Source organism: Myxocyprinus asiaticus, chromosome 29 (assembly GCF_019703515.2).
Source record: "Myxocyprinus asiaticus isolate MX2 ecotype Aquarium Trade chromosome 29, UBuf_Myxa_2, whole genome shotgun sequence".
NCBI lineage: Eukaryota > Metazoa > Chordata > Actinopteri > Cypriniformes > Catostomidae > Myxocyprinus > Myxocyprinus asiaticus.
This window is the reverse complement of record NC_059372.1, coordinates 32,119,579-32,133,402: the sequence shown is the minus strand read 5'-3', so window position 1 is coordinate 32,133,402 and position 13,824 is coordinate 32,119,579. Positions and strand designations below refer to the sequence as shown.

Sequence of the window (13,824 nt, the reverse complement as noted above, 5' to 3'; positions counted from 1 at the left end):
GGGCTTCAAAAGTGTAAAACTACGGAGCCTCTTAGAGGACAGGATGTTTTTTTATAGTTTTGCGTTCCCTCGCAATAAGTTTAGCGTTCCCTCACAATAGTTTGTGTTCCCTCGCAATAAGTTTTCCGTTCTCTTGCAATAGTTTGCGTTCCCTCACAATAGTTTGTTTCCTCACAATAAGTTTATCGTTTCCCCGCAACAGTTTGCGTTCCCTCGCAATACGTTTTTCGTTCCCTCGCAATAGTTTGTGTTCCCTTGCAAAAAGTCTTCCGTTCCCTTGCAATAGTTTGCATTACCTCACAATAGTTTGTTTCCTCACAATAAGTTTATTGTTTCCTTGCAACAGTTTGCGTTCCTTCGCAATACGTTTTTCATTCCCTCGCAATAGTTTGCGTTTCCTCGCATTAGTTTGCGTTCCCTCACAATAGTTTGTTTCCTCACAATAAGTTTATCGTTTCCTCGCAACAGTTTGCATTCCCTCGCAATATGTTTTTCGTTCCCTCGCAATAGTTTGCATTCCCTTGCAGTATGTTTTCCTTTCCATTGCAATAGTTTGCGTTAGCTCACAATAGTTTGTGTTCCCTCACAATAAGTTTTTCGCTTTCTCACAATAGTTTGCGTTCCCTCGCAATAAGTTTATCCTTCCCTCGCAATAGTTTGCATTCCCTCATATTACGTTTTTCGTTCCCTCGCAATAGTTTGCGTTCCCTCACAACAAGTTTTCCATTCCCTTGCAATAGTTTGCATTACCTCACAATAGTTTGTGTTCCCTCACAATAATGTTTTGCATTCCCTTGCAATAAGTAAATAATTTTTCTATAGCAGCTAATACTGCAGTAGCCATGACTGTTGCAGGCTTTTTTTGTTTTGTTTTTTGGCAGAAACCATGGTTTTACTATAGTAATATTGTAGTTACTATGAAAAGTAAGTAACCATGTTTTTTGGTTGAAACCATTAAGTATACTGTATCCATATAGTTACCATGGTTTTACTATAGATTAACCATGGTAATTCACATGGTTACTGGTTTTACTACAAATGCCATGCTAAAACCATAGCAAAATGTTGCGAGGGCACACAAAGAATTGCAAGGGCAAGCAAAACTATTTCAGAAAAAAAAATTCCTTCCCTGTCCTCAAAGTAGGACCATATAAAACTACATTGACAAGCTGGGATTTTTATTTATTTAAATACTTCAAATATTAAATACTTTAAATATTTTTCATTTAAATCTGGAAATAAATTAAAGGTTTAAGGATTTTAAAGAATTTAAAACAGAAAAGTTGATAAAACTAACTAGAAATATTTAAGATTCTGCAGCATTTCTTGGTCAGTCATCAAATGTAAGCAAATTTGAGACACTGACCATGTTAACTCCTTTGTACAAAAGGTCAGATATCCTTGCATTTCCATTGTAGCGCACAAGATGTTCTTGGAAGCATTTCAGAATCATGCTGGATCGCATGGATCATCACGTTTTGTACAAACTTGTAGAGTCCATGGCAGCTCGAGTGCATGTTATCAAAAGTCATGTTCATTTTTCAATTTATCTTTTCACTCAAATTTTATTTTTATTTTTATTATTATTATTCAATTAGAAAAAAAATAAAAATAATTCTCAGTCTCAGACTTTTGGACGCCACTACACTCTCACAAACACACATCTACCTTATCATAATCCATGTCTAATAATTACCCTACATACACAAACATACACACACCTATTCTGTGTTGCATAATACAATAATGTACCAGTGCATGATTCCTACTGCAATAGACAGGAGCCGACAGTTTGTCAGTGGTAATGCAGTTAAAATGCAAACCTGGATGGGTGGAGTGCATGAGCAGCTCTCGGTGTAAGGTGTCTCACACTCTTAAGCAGGATACCTGCTCTTATGATGGGATTCTCACTATTCTAATCTTGTTTGCTGAAATTGACCCCACTCATGATAGGATTCAAGAGGCATTAAGCACCTCTCTCAGATCCATTGCAGTCGCCTTATACGTTGCTTTCCTTTAACCAGACTTAGAAGTGCTCGATTGCTAAACCTTTTCTGCAGACACTTTCAGATCTTTTAGTTAGACCTGCCTGCCCTCTGTGTCTATAAGGTGTCCTATTGCAATTGATGTAGTTTAATATGTTTAAATAGACAATTAAACCTTGAGGAAGTTCTTAGGAGCCATTGTCAGGTTACTTTTTGTTTTTGTTTTTTGTTTTTGTCTTGTATGGTAGGTGTTCCTGGCCAAATCAGGAGAGGTGAGGAGATACTCCACCCTTCTCATCCAGCCAGGTTTGGCTATCAACAGTGATCTACTGCTGGATTCCAGCCACAGACATCTCTACATCATGACCAGCAATTCTGTGAGTGCATTCATTATTTCATTAGTAGGCTATCTCCTATCCCAACTTAATTTAAAGGGACAACTATAATTTAGCTGTTCGTTATTTGACTTACTAAAGAGTGTAAACACTGTGGCTCTTTCAAAATTACTCAAATTTCAAAATTGCTAAAATTTTAACAGATAATTTTACAGATAATAATCTGATGATGCACACTGCTAGAGTGCTGTACTCTGAGGTCAATTTAATACATTTCACCATATTTAAATCCACCCCTTAAAAATTCCACAAATTTTCTCCCACAGTCAGCTCAGAAATCATAAAAAAGTGCATAGATTTTGTGTGGGTGTGGTCATAAGTACATTCACCCAGACAGCTATATGCCTGGAGTGAAACTCTGTGTCATAGTTATGTCACTATGTGATTCACCATGTGAATATTTGTGTTCTCATGTTGTTTCATGTGTTCAGGTGGAGAAGAGGCCTGTGGCGGAGTGTGAGAAGCATACTGATTGCACCTCCTGTCTGGCAGTGAAGGACCCATACTGTGGCTGGTGTGTCCTTGATGGCCGGTGAGTTGAATTACTCAATTTCTCACTGCACTTTGGTCTTTCTTGCTTTTTTGTTTTTTTGTTGCAGTTATCATACTCATGTTCTGTCTTTTTGTTTCTCCTCTGTCCTCCCTCAGGTGTGGGATGCGTTCAGACTGTAGGTTTGGTTCAGTGGAAGGTCATTGGCTGTGGAGTTTTGACGAGCAGCAGCAGTGTTTGAGAGTAGAGTCACTAAGCCAATATAATGCCAGCCTTGGAGAGCAGAAACAGGTGTGAGATCAGTCAGACATGCTGCACTACCACTGTACACACTTAAGTCCCAAAGTATACTTTGATTTTGACGTGAACTCTCAGTGTCTGCATACAGTCGAACACAAGCCTGTCAAATTATACTCCATATGACTGTGCGCGTATAAACAGGCGGTTGGCGCATGCACGCTACAACTGCTATGAGACACCGGACTATTTCTTTTCAGGAGGTCAGACCCATAAAGATGTCTTTATATTCCTTCTTGAGTTATACAAATGAGTTATACAAATGCAGGTACAGTTGAAGTCAGAAGTTTACATACACTCCACAGATTTAATATTAGCAAACTAAAGTTTTGGCAAGTTGTTTAGGACATCTGCTTTGTGCATGACACAAGTAATTTTTCCAACAGTTGTTTACAGACAGATTCTTTCACTTTTAATAGAGTATATCACAATTCCAGTGGGTCAGAAGTTTACATACACTAAGTTAACTGTGCCTTTAAACAGCTTGGAAAATTCCAGAAAATGATGTCAAGTCTTTAGGCAATTAGACAATTAGCTTCTGATAGGAGGTGTACCTGTGGATGTATTTTAAGGCCTACCTTCAAACTCAGTGCCTCTTTGCTTGACATCATGGGAAAATCAAAAGAAATCAGCCAAGACCTCAGAAAAAACAAATTGTCGACCTCCACAAGTCTGGTTCATCCTTGGGAGCAATTTCCAAATGCCTGAAGGTACCACGTTTATCTGTACAAACAATAGAACGCAAGTTAAACACCATGGAACCGTGAAGCCATCATACCGCTCAGGAAGGAGACGCATTCTGTCTCCTAGAGATGAATGTAATTTGGTGCGAAAAGTGCAAATCAATCCCAGAACAACGGCAAATGACCTTGTGAAGATGCTGGTGAAAACAGGTAGACAAGTATCTGTATCCACAGTAAAAACGAGTCCTATATCGACATAACCTGAAAGGCTGCTCAGTAAGGAAGAGGCACTGCTCCAAAACCACCATCAAATCCAGACTACAGTTTGCAAGTGCACATGGTGACAAAGATCTTACTTTTTGGAGAAATGTTCTCTGGTCTGATGAAACAAAATGGCCATAATGACCATCGTAATATTTGGAGGAAAAATGGTGAACCTTGCAAGCCAAAGAACACAATCCCAACAGTGAAGCATGGGAGTGGCAGCATCATGTTGTGGGGGTGCTTTGCTGCAGGAGGGACTGGTGCACTTCACAAAATAGATAGCATCATGAGGAAGGAAAATTATCTGGATATATTGAAGCAACGTCTCAAGACATCAGCCAGGAAGTTAAAGCTTGGTCGCAAATGGGTCTTCCAAATGGACAATGACCCCAGGCATATCTCCAAAGTTGTGGCAAAATGGCTTAAGAACAACAAAGTCAGGATATTGGAGTGGCCATCACAAAGCCCTGACCTCAATCCGTGTGCGAGCAAGGAGGCCTACAAACCTGACTTCAGATACACCAGTTCTGTCTGGAGGAATGGGCCAAAATTCCAGCAACTTATTGTGAGAAATTTGTGGAAGGCTACCCAAAACGTTTGACCCAAGTTAAACAATTTAAAGGCAGTGCTACCAAATACTAACAAAGTGTATGTAAACTTCTGACCCACTGGGAATGTGATGAAATATATAAAAGCTGAAAAAATAATTCTCTCTACTATTATTCTTGACATTTCACATTCTTAAAATAAAGTAGTGATCCTAACTGACCTAAGATGGGGAATGTTTTCTACGATTAAACATCAGGAATTGTGGAAAAACTGAGTTTAAATGTATTTTGCTAAGGTGTATGTAAACTTCTGACTTCAACTGTATCTCCACACCTCCTCACACACATGCTCTTGACGTGTACATCCACTGTTGTTGTTTCTACATTCGTCTCCTGTTGTTTAGCGGCGTTTACATCATCTTCTAGCACTTCTTTGAGACAGCAACAGCTCAAAATTTAAGTGTTGCCACCTTGTGGACCCACTATTTAGTGCAAATAATTCCAGGCGCATGCGCATATAGTGGGTTCAAAGACCCGCGGTTAGAAAAATCGGGCTGCGTGCATTCAGTGCTCGTGAACTCCGATTCACACACAAATGACTCTTATGAACCGATTCATTTTAGTGAATCAAAACAGACAGAGCAACCAGTGTAGTCAAAAATGACTCTTATGAAGTGGTTCTTTTAATAAATTGTTCAAAAATACTCACAAACTGACTGACTAATTTTCCTTATGCAAGCTGTATTTAAAGAGACATATTTGTCTCTTAAAAGTCTTCTAAAAGTTTTTTTTTTTAAATACATATTGCAATAATAAGAGTATTGGTGTACATGTAAACATAGCCATTATTGATTACCACAGAAAATAATTTCTGCTCAGTTTTTAAATACAACCAATAGTGGTGTTTACAGTAATGCACTTACAATAGAAGTCTATGGGGTAAGGTATTCAGAAGGGTTTAAAATCACCATGTGCGGTACGTGTTTTTGTTAAAGGACTTAAGTTAAAGCTGGAAAGTTGTCTTTTGCATTGAAGTCTTAATTCCTGGGGGTGGAGTTTTGCTTTCATGTGAACAGTACTTTTCAGATCGTTACGTCATGATACTTTCTGGTATCCTTGCACGTATTGTGCAAAAGTTACTATGAAAACTGGCTTTGCATGGTCATGACATTGGGTAAAATATTGGATATAGTTTTACACAGACAAGGTTAGTGAGGGATTTTATCATGCTATCATGCATATTTTATACTTTTGAAACAGTGTGTATTTTAAAGTGCCTCATAGACTTCCATTGTAAGTGCATTACTGTAAAAAAAATTTTTTTTACAAACTTAAGCCCCGTACACACATGCAGCGACTTCCAGTGACAAAGCAACCTCATCTCATTCATTTTCAATGAGAGCTGGCAACTTCCGGCGACATGAGCGTCAGCGACCTCTGGCGACTAGATGTGGGTGTGGCGAGCGACAAAGTTGAAAAAAGTTTAACTTTATGCAAATGAGGAGTGACTTTTGGCAGCGACAACCAATAGGAGTGAAGACGGTGTTCACTGGAGCTCACATCACCCATCTCCTTCGAGGTAATGGAGTCACGTGCCTGTTGTCTGTAACCACATACTTGGATATAATAAAATGATGCGTGGAAAAGAAACTGTGAGTGTGAGTTTGATTCATACATTGATAGATCGTTCGATTTGTTAATGATATGATGCATTGAGCACTGCTGTAGTTTATATAAAAACACTCTCCACAGCAGAACATTCATTTTTAGGGACAATAGAACTGATTCCTTGTCAAATTAGAATGATATCTTAGTTTTACTGACAATAGATCTCATCTGTGATTTTCTAAAGATATGGCCAGACGTGAAGTCCACCAATAACGTTAGAGCGAAGTAGGAACGCCTATTAGCAACTTCACAGTACAGTGACTAGCGACATCAAGTGATAAAGTCGCTGCATGTGTGTTTGGGGCTTTAGGGACGAGTCAGAATTATTTTCTGTGTTAATCAACAGCATACCACAGATACTGTCAACAGCATCTGACGAACATTGTATTGAACTTCAATTAAACCCACAATATTCTTGTAATGTTGAGGCAATATATAAGGTCAAGTTAAAAATAGTTATGTTTAAAAAGCTAATATAAGCAAAATGATTTTGTCTTACTGGTCAGTGATTTTGAGGATGCAGTCATGAATGATATGTTTCTTTTCATTGTCTGTTCAGATTGCTATGGATGTCCTAGGTTTGCCCAGTCTCTCAGAGGGTGAGATGTACTCCTGTTTCTTTGAAGAAACTGAAACTGCTGCCTCTGTCCAGGGCACCACAGTCACCTGTGCCACTCCAGAGGCCAACAGACTTCCACCTGTACCACAGGGAGAGGGTAAGGTGCCCTGTCTTCAAATGATGTTTGCTTGTTGGAATGTTTTCCTTTCAAACATGCTTAAAAGCCTGTGTTGGATGTGTGGGGATCAGTATGAGTGAGGAAGTAATTGTGACTATTATGTCATGTGGAATCCATAGCTGGTATTGCATTACCAATTAACTTGTTGCTTTTAATTTGAATTAATAGTGTCAGTGTGACATTGTTGAGAAGTTAAGAGTGACCAACTTATATCACTCTATATGAACTCTAGAATTCTGTAATGATCAACGTCCAGTTTCAATGTCTTCTCTGTTGGCTTTCCGCATCATTACCCTTCCATGGACACTTTCCACAGAAATGTTAATGATATTGTGTGAATGATTAATGTTGTGTCTTTAATTTATATTGTCTCAAACATTTTGCTTGGCATAAAGTCCTTTATCGCTGCCACAATATCCCTGTTGCCAGCTGCTCCAGACCCCTCTCATATGTGTGTCCTCTCTGACAGACGCAGTGTCTGTCACCCTGTCCCTGCGTTTCAGGACTGTCACTGTAGCCGTCTCAGACTTCACCTTCTATGACTGCTCTGTGGTGCAGCAGCTCTCTGCCAGTATGCCGTAAGTCACTCAGACAGACTCTTCTGTGATTTAATACGAATCAAGCATTCAAAAAATGCCATACTATACCATCCTATACTTTACTGTACTATACAGTTTTGTACTGTACAACACTATACTAAACTATACTGTACAAAATTAGACCATTCTATGCCATACTATACTGTACTATACTACTGTAAGACACAACGCTATAATAAACTGTACTATAGGATAGTAGTCCATTCTTTACCATACTCTACTATGCTAAACAGTTTTGTACTGTACGAAACTACACTGTACTAATCTGTACTATAGGATAGCAAGCCATTCTATACCATACTATACAATACAGTTCTGTACTGTAAAACACTATGCTATAATAAACTGTACAATAGTATAGAAGGCCATTCTATACCATACTACACTATGCTATACATTTTTGTACTGTACGACACTATACTGTACTAAACTGTACTATAGGATAGTAGGCCTTTCTATACCATTCTATATCATACTATACAGTTTTGTACTGTATGTCACTATACTAAACTATACTACAGAATACACTGCCATTCTATATCATTATATACCAAACTACAGTATACTATACTATAATATACTATACAGTTCTGTACCGTAAAACACTACGCTATAATAAATTGTACTATAGGATAGCAGGCCATTCTATACCATACTATACTAAACAGTTCTGTACTGTAAGGCACTACGCTATAATAAACTGTACTATAGGATAGTGACGTTCTGTACCATTCTATATCATAATATACTATACAGTTTTGTACTGTACATCACTACACTATACTAAACTATATTACAGAATACTCAGCCATTCTATACCATTCTATATCATACTACAATATACTATAATATACTATACAGTTCTGTAATGGAAGACACTACGCTATAATAAACTGTACTATAGGATATTAGGCCATTCTATACCATTCTATATCATACTATACTATACAGTTTTGTGCTGTACGTCACTACACTATACTAAACTATACTACAGAATACTCTGCCATTCTATACCATACTACAGTATACTATAATATACTAACATGTACAGTTTTGTACCCTAAGACACTACGCTATAATAAACTGTACTATAGGATAGTGGGCCATACTGTACTATATTATACAGTTTTGTACTGTATTACACTACACTGTACTAAACTGTAATATAGATAGTAGGCCATTCTACTGTATACCATAATATACATACTGTATTTTACTATGTTTTATATTATCCAACCAAGGAACCAATGTTTTTTATCATGTTTCATTCTGGTCCCATGTGAGAAAAATTTAATCATATAGTGTCATGCCATAGTCATCCAGCACTTACATTCAAACATCCATTGGTAAGAGGCACTCATGGCTTTAAGAATGTCCCAGAGGCGTGAGATGGGCAGGGCAGCTGACTCTCTCTTCAGACCACACTAACACGTCTCTGATGATTTAACAGCTGCTTCCAACATTCCATCATTCCATGATCCTGCTGTATCCTCTGCCCTGACCATCCTCCCTTACCCCATACACTGCCCAACAGACAGGCACTGATGGGGCGGCTCTCCCTCATGCTGTTTTGATTTGCGATGTGGGAAACCTGTGAACTCAGCTCTCTGGAGTTTGATGAGTTTGAGGGAGTCATGTGTAATACTAGAGCTCAGCTATTTTGGATGTAGGGCAGCTTTTCTATCTTCACTCAGTACTGAAAGGTTAAAAGGGTGTAGATCTAATTTATGTGATTGTTGCTCTTGAGTAGCAGAGGTCTAAACTATTGGTCCACTTTTATTTTTCTCTCTATTTAGGTGTAGCGGTTGTGTAAGCAGCCGTTGGAAATGCAATTGGTGCATCCACCTGCATGTTTGCACTCACCGGTCCACATGTGACCATGGTTTGATCATTTACAACCACCATGTAAGAACAAGTTTTATAATATATCAAGTAGCCATATCTGTGAGTTTGATGTGCTTGGGTGTTTCTTCAACTACATACATAGTTTTTTTTTCCCAGAAGTTGATTTTTATTTAAATTGCCATATTTTTTTTATATTAGTTGTATGAAGGTCACATTGAAACCACGCCTTCATCATTTGTTTTTCCAGCTTTTTAAAAAGCCTTTTTTTTTTTTTTTTTTACAGCTGTCAAAATGAACACGTTAATGTATGCAGTTATTTTAAAATGTTTAATGCATTAAGTTTTCTTCATTGAGATTAATGCATTTACGAATTCTCACATTAGATTCTGACATTTTATTCAGTTCTGTGTGAGTTCTAAACACTAGTTTGGAATAGGGCAGAACCTTTGTGATGTGTCTGGCATGGACATTACATTGATGTACACACCAAAAACACACAACAGCGATTCTGTGCCAATGATAAAGTGATGGAGAAAGAACCTCTTACAAAACAAACCCATATGGGACTTGTGACAAAAATGAAGCACTTTGTAAGTCGGAATTTTACCACATATAAAACCTTAACTATCACAAACAAGCCAAACACAATATATGGCACTGATGAGGGACCACTGCACAGCTTGTTGGTGTTCTCCCATTGAGGGTCTGTCGACGCTCCGGTCAAAGATGATATAATTTCAACTTGTTACCCGTTGCCACTTAGTTTTCGAAGTGTCAGCTAATGATTACCGAACAATTCGGATGAAGTATCATTACGTGAGCAGTGCCGGCGCTAAAAGAAGAACAAGACGCTTGTCATTTTTGGAATCGCATACTACCATACAACTCTAACCAGTAAGGGTAGTATGCTGTTCTTGATTCAGTCACTGTCTGTAGCGCTTTTCATGTGGAGTTCAAAGCAGTGCTCGACGCCCTGACGCGAATCATGTGAATTCCATATCCAATTTGTATAGCCACAGCCTGCCAGCCGATTAATATTGTGGAGGATGAGAATTTAAGAGATCAATCAAACACACCTGATTCAACTCATCAGCTCATTAGTGGAGACTCCAAAACTTAAATTGGGTGTGTCAAAAAAGGGTGACATGCAAAATGTGTAGTGTTGGGGGGCCTCCAGGACTGGTTTGAGAATCACTGATTTATAGATTTTATTGGTCTACCCTGATAATCTAAACAAATAGTAAAATGAACATAAACCATTTCCATATTTATTGTGTGAAAAGTATTTATATAATTTTATCATATAAATCATGACTAATAATTTTGCAGTTAATAAACTTTCAAAAGTTGGTGTAGTTGGTTTATAAGGAGATAGAATTGTCAATATAGAGCATGCTTGATATGAAATATGAAACGTCTTAGCAAAGGAAAAAAGAAAAATCAATGCAGTTACGACATTCTTTATATATTAAAATATTTTATTGTATTGGAAATGTTCCTGATGTTTCAGAAAAATTACAAATTGTTAGTGAACAAATAAATTAAACTAGTGGGAGTTTAAAAAGTGTTTTAAGAGAGTTTTAAGAAAGTGTCCATAATTGAAGAAACACCCAATTATGTGTTTTTGCAGTTTCTCATCTTTGCATTGATTAGCCATTTTTGTTTCATATACATAATGCTTGCTTGTGTGTTTTATGATTTATGAAATGTTATGTTTGAGTCAGCATCATTGTTTATTGATTTGAGTTTGCATTAATTTATTTCAGTTGCAATTTATTTCATTTTTCCCTCGTTCTCTTTGTTGTCCTCTCTGTTTGTCCAAACACAAGTTTACACTGCCCACATCTCCTCCTCAAACAAGAAAAGACTTTGTTTCGTACACATTCAGCACCTCGCCACCCTCTACAACAAGCCTCTCAACCCCTGAGGTTACCATAACAACCAAAACTGTTGTCATGACTACCCCTTCAGTGACTCCTCCCATTACTCCAGAGCCCACTGCTGCCCCCACCACACCACTTCTGGAAACTACAACCCCACTCAACAATCCACCCACCACCTACAACCACGCGACAACTTCCTCTATGCACCAATCCATGGCCACTACAGAGTCAACTAATATATTCACAAAGGCCTCGACCCTCACGCAAAACAGTTCTTGGATTGAGGAGGAAGTCCATGTAGGTTTGCTATCAACACCGACCCCTCAATCGTACGAAGAACTCGTGGGAGATTCGATACGTGAAGAGGCTGCTGAAGTGACATTGCCCACATTAAGAGCTGGAGAAGTGGTGACGATTGGGCGATTGGGTGAAGTGCTGCCTTCATCTTCCTCTGAAGTGGTGACACTCTCACAGGCAGAGCTGGATGTAGATGGTCTTATAGACACGGGTGCTCCTATGTCATCTGCTAACGCCCCCTCTGGCGATGGCGAGGCAGGGCCTGATTCATCCGATTTCCTCCTCTCTTCAGACACGGACTACCAGTCCGACATGGCTGACCTTTTCTTTCTGGTGAGTGTGGTTCCTTTGGGCATTCTCTGCTTACATGTTGTGCTGCAGAGGCCTGGAGGTTGATGTGACTTAAGCGTGAATTACAAATCAGGAATGATGGGGTATATAATTAAATACATGCCTTCTGTTACTCATTTTAATTTGACCTTAAATATTTAAGCTGTCTGAACGTTATTTGATTTAGCACTCCTGTCTTTTTCCCTGTCTGTCTTTTTGTACACTTTTGTGTCTTTTTGTCTGCTTTTCATCAAATTTCAGTTTAACAGACACTTACAAAATACTGCTGCATGTGTTTTAACTACACTGGCCCCAAAAAGTATTTGGACAGTTAGGACACATTTAAAATGTCATTGCACTTGATAAAACATCAAACCAAGCAGCATTTCTTACAAATAAAAAAAATAGCTCAAGCATGCTTTTCAAGCAAAATGTTTCATAAAACAACAGGGTTCCCACGCGTCCTGGAAAACCTGGAATTTTGCAACACAGTTTTCTAGTAATTGAAAAGTACAATTTCCAGGAAAATAACTATTTGTCCTGGAAAATATTTAAGTATAATAAAACTGTTTGACTATGTGGCTAACATGGTTTTTGTTGCATATACATGGTAATGATCAGGACTCAGTATAGATGACAAATTCAAATAGTTTTGTTTAGGGATGCACCAAAATTAATATGTTTAGCCGCTACGATACTGATTTTAACAAAAAACCGTAGGCAGATACTGATATTTTGCCACTTACATTATTTTGCAATCAGATCACTTTTTTACTTTGGAATTATGCTTTAAAAGTGTACAAACGTTTTTTTTTTACTGTTAACAATAAATAATTTACACTGAACATGGATTAGATCTGTTGAACATATGACAGGCCACACTGTCGTGAAGTCAAAGTCTGCTGGTTTCAAGCATTTTGGATGGTTTCCCTCATCATGTAGCCTATAGGTAAGTGCTGTTTTCACAGCTGTCACGTCCATTAATAGTGGTTTTTCCGCATTAACATTAGAATGAGAAACAATAAGAAATTTTATATTACATGTTCTTTGGAGTGCCAGCCCTTCTACATATAGTGTCTATTATTATTTCTGGATTGTGCATTTGAATTCACTGTTTTTACAAAGTGTGTTACTCGCTGACTACCACCCCTGGAGTTGTGAGTTCGAATCCAGGGTGTGCTGAGTGACTCCAGCCAGGTCTCCTAAGCAACCAAATTGGCCCGGTTGCTAGGGAGGGTAGAGTCACATGGGGTAACCTCCTCGTGGTCGCTATAATGTGGTTCTCGCTCTCGGTGGGACGCGTGGTGAGTTATGCGTGGATGCTGCGCTATGTCTCCACGGTAACGCGCTCAACAAGCCACGTGATAAGATGCGTGGATTGACGGTCTCAGACATGGAGGCAACTGAGATTCATCCTCCGCCACCCGGATTGAGGCGAGTAACTGCGCCACCACAAGGACTTAGGGCACATCGGGAATTGGGCATTCCAAATTGGGGAGAAAAGGGGAGAAAAAAACAAAAAAAAAACAAAGTGTATTACTAATTAAATGTGAATTAACCATTGGTTTTTCATATCTGTGTTTTCATGCTTATAAACGATATGCTGAAGGTTTTGATTTGGTCAATAATTGGCCGATAAATATCAGCAGCCGATACATTGGTGCATCCCATGTTTTGTCACTGTCGGTGGCTGAACATTGTGAAACAATGTCAATGGTTGACTGTCATAAACAAAGCCCTGTCATGTACAATGTCTGCTCATCTTCTGTCATCTCTGCATTGCTCCGACTAAATAGTTTAAGC

At 38.5% G+C, this 13,824-nt stretch overlaps 1 protein-coding gene across 2 annotated transcripts in view; it reads left to right on the top strand.

Annotated features, from left to right (window-relative positions):
* Positions 1–13,824, top strand: part of plxnb1a (plexin b1a) — a 102,594-nt gene that overhangs the window by 63,575 nt on the left and 25,195 nt on the right. The window contains exons 5-11 of one of the 2 annotated variants that reach the window (XM_051662275.1): positions 2,234–2,362; positions 2,812–2,912; positions 3,029–3,161; positions 6,890–7,046; positions 7,537–7,645; positions 9,463–9,571; positions 11,341–12,024. In XM_051662275.1, coding sequence (XP_051518235.1) covers positions 2,234–2,362; positions 2,812–2,912; positions 3,029–3,161; positions 6,890–7,046; positions 7,537–7,645; positions 9,463–9,571; positions 11,341–12,024 — 1,422 coding nt within the window. The remainder of the gene's footprint in view (positions 1–2,233; positions 2,363–2,811; positions 2,913–3,028; positions 3,162–6,889; positions 7,047–7,536; positions 7,646–9,462; positions 9,572–11,340; positions 12,025–13,824) is intronic. The other variant, XM_051662277.1, reaches the window with a different exon arrangement.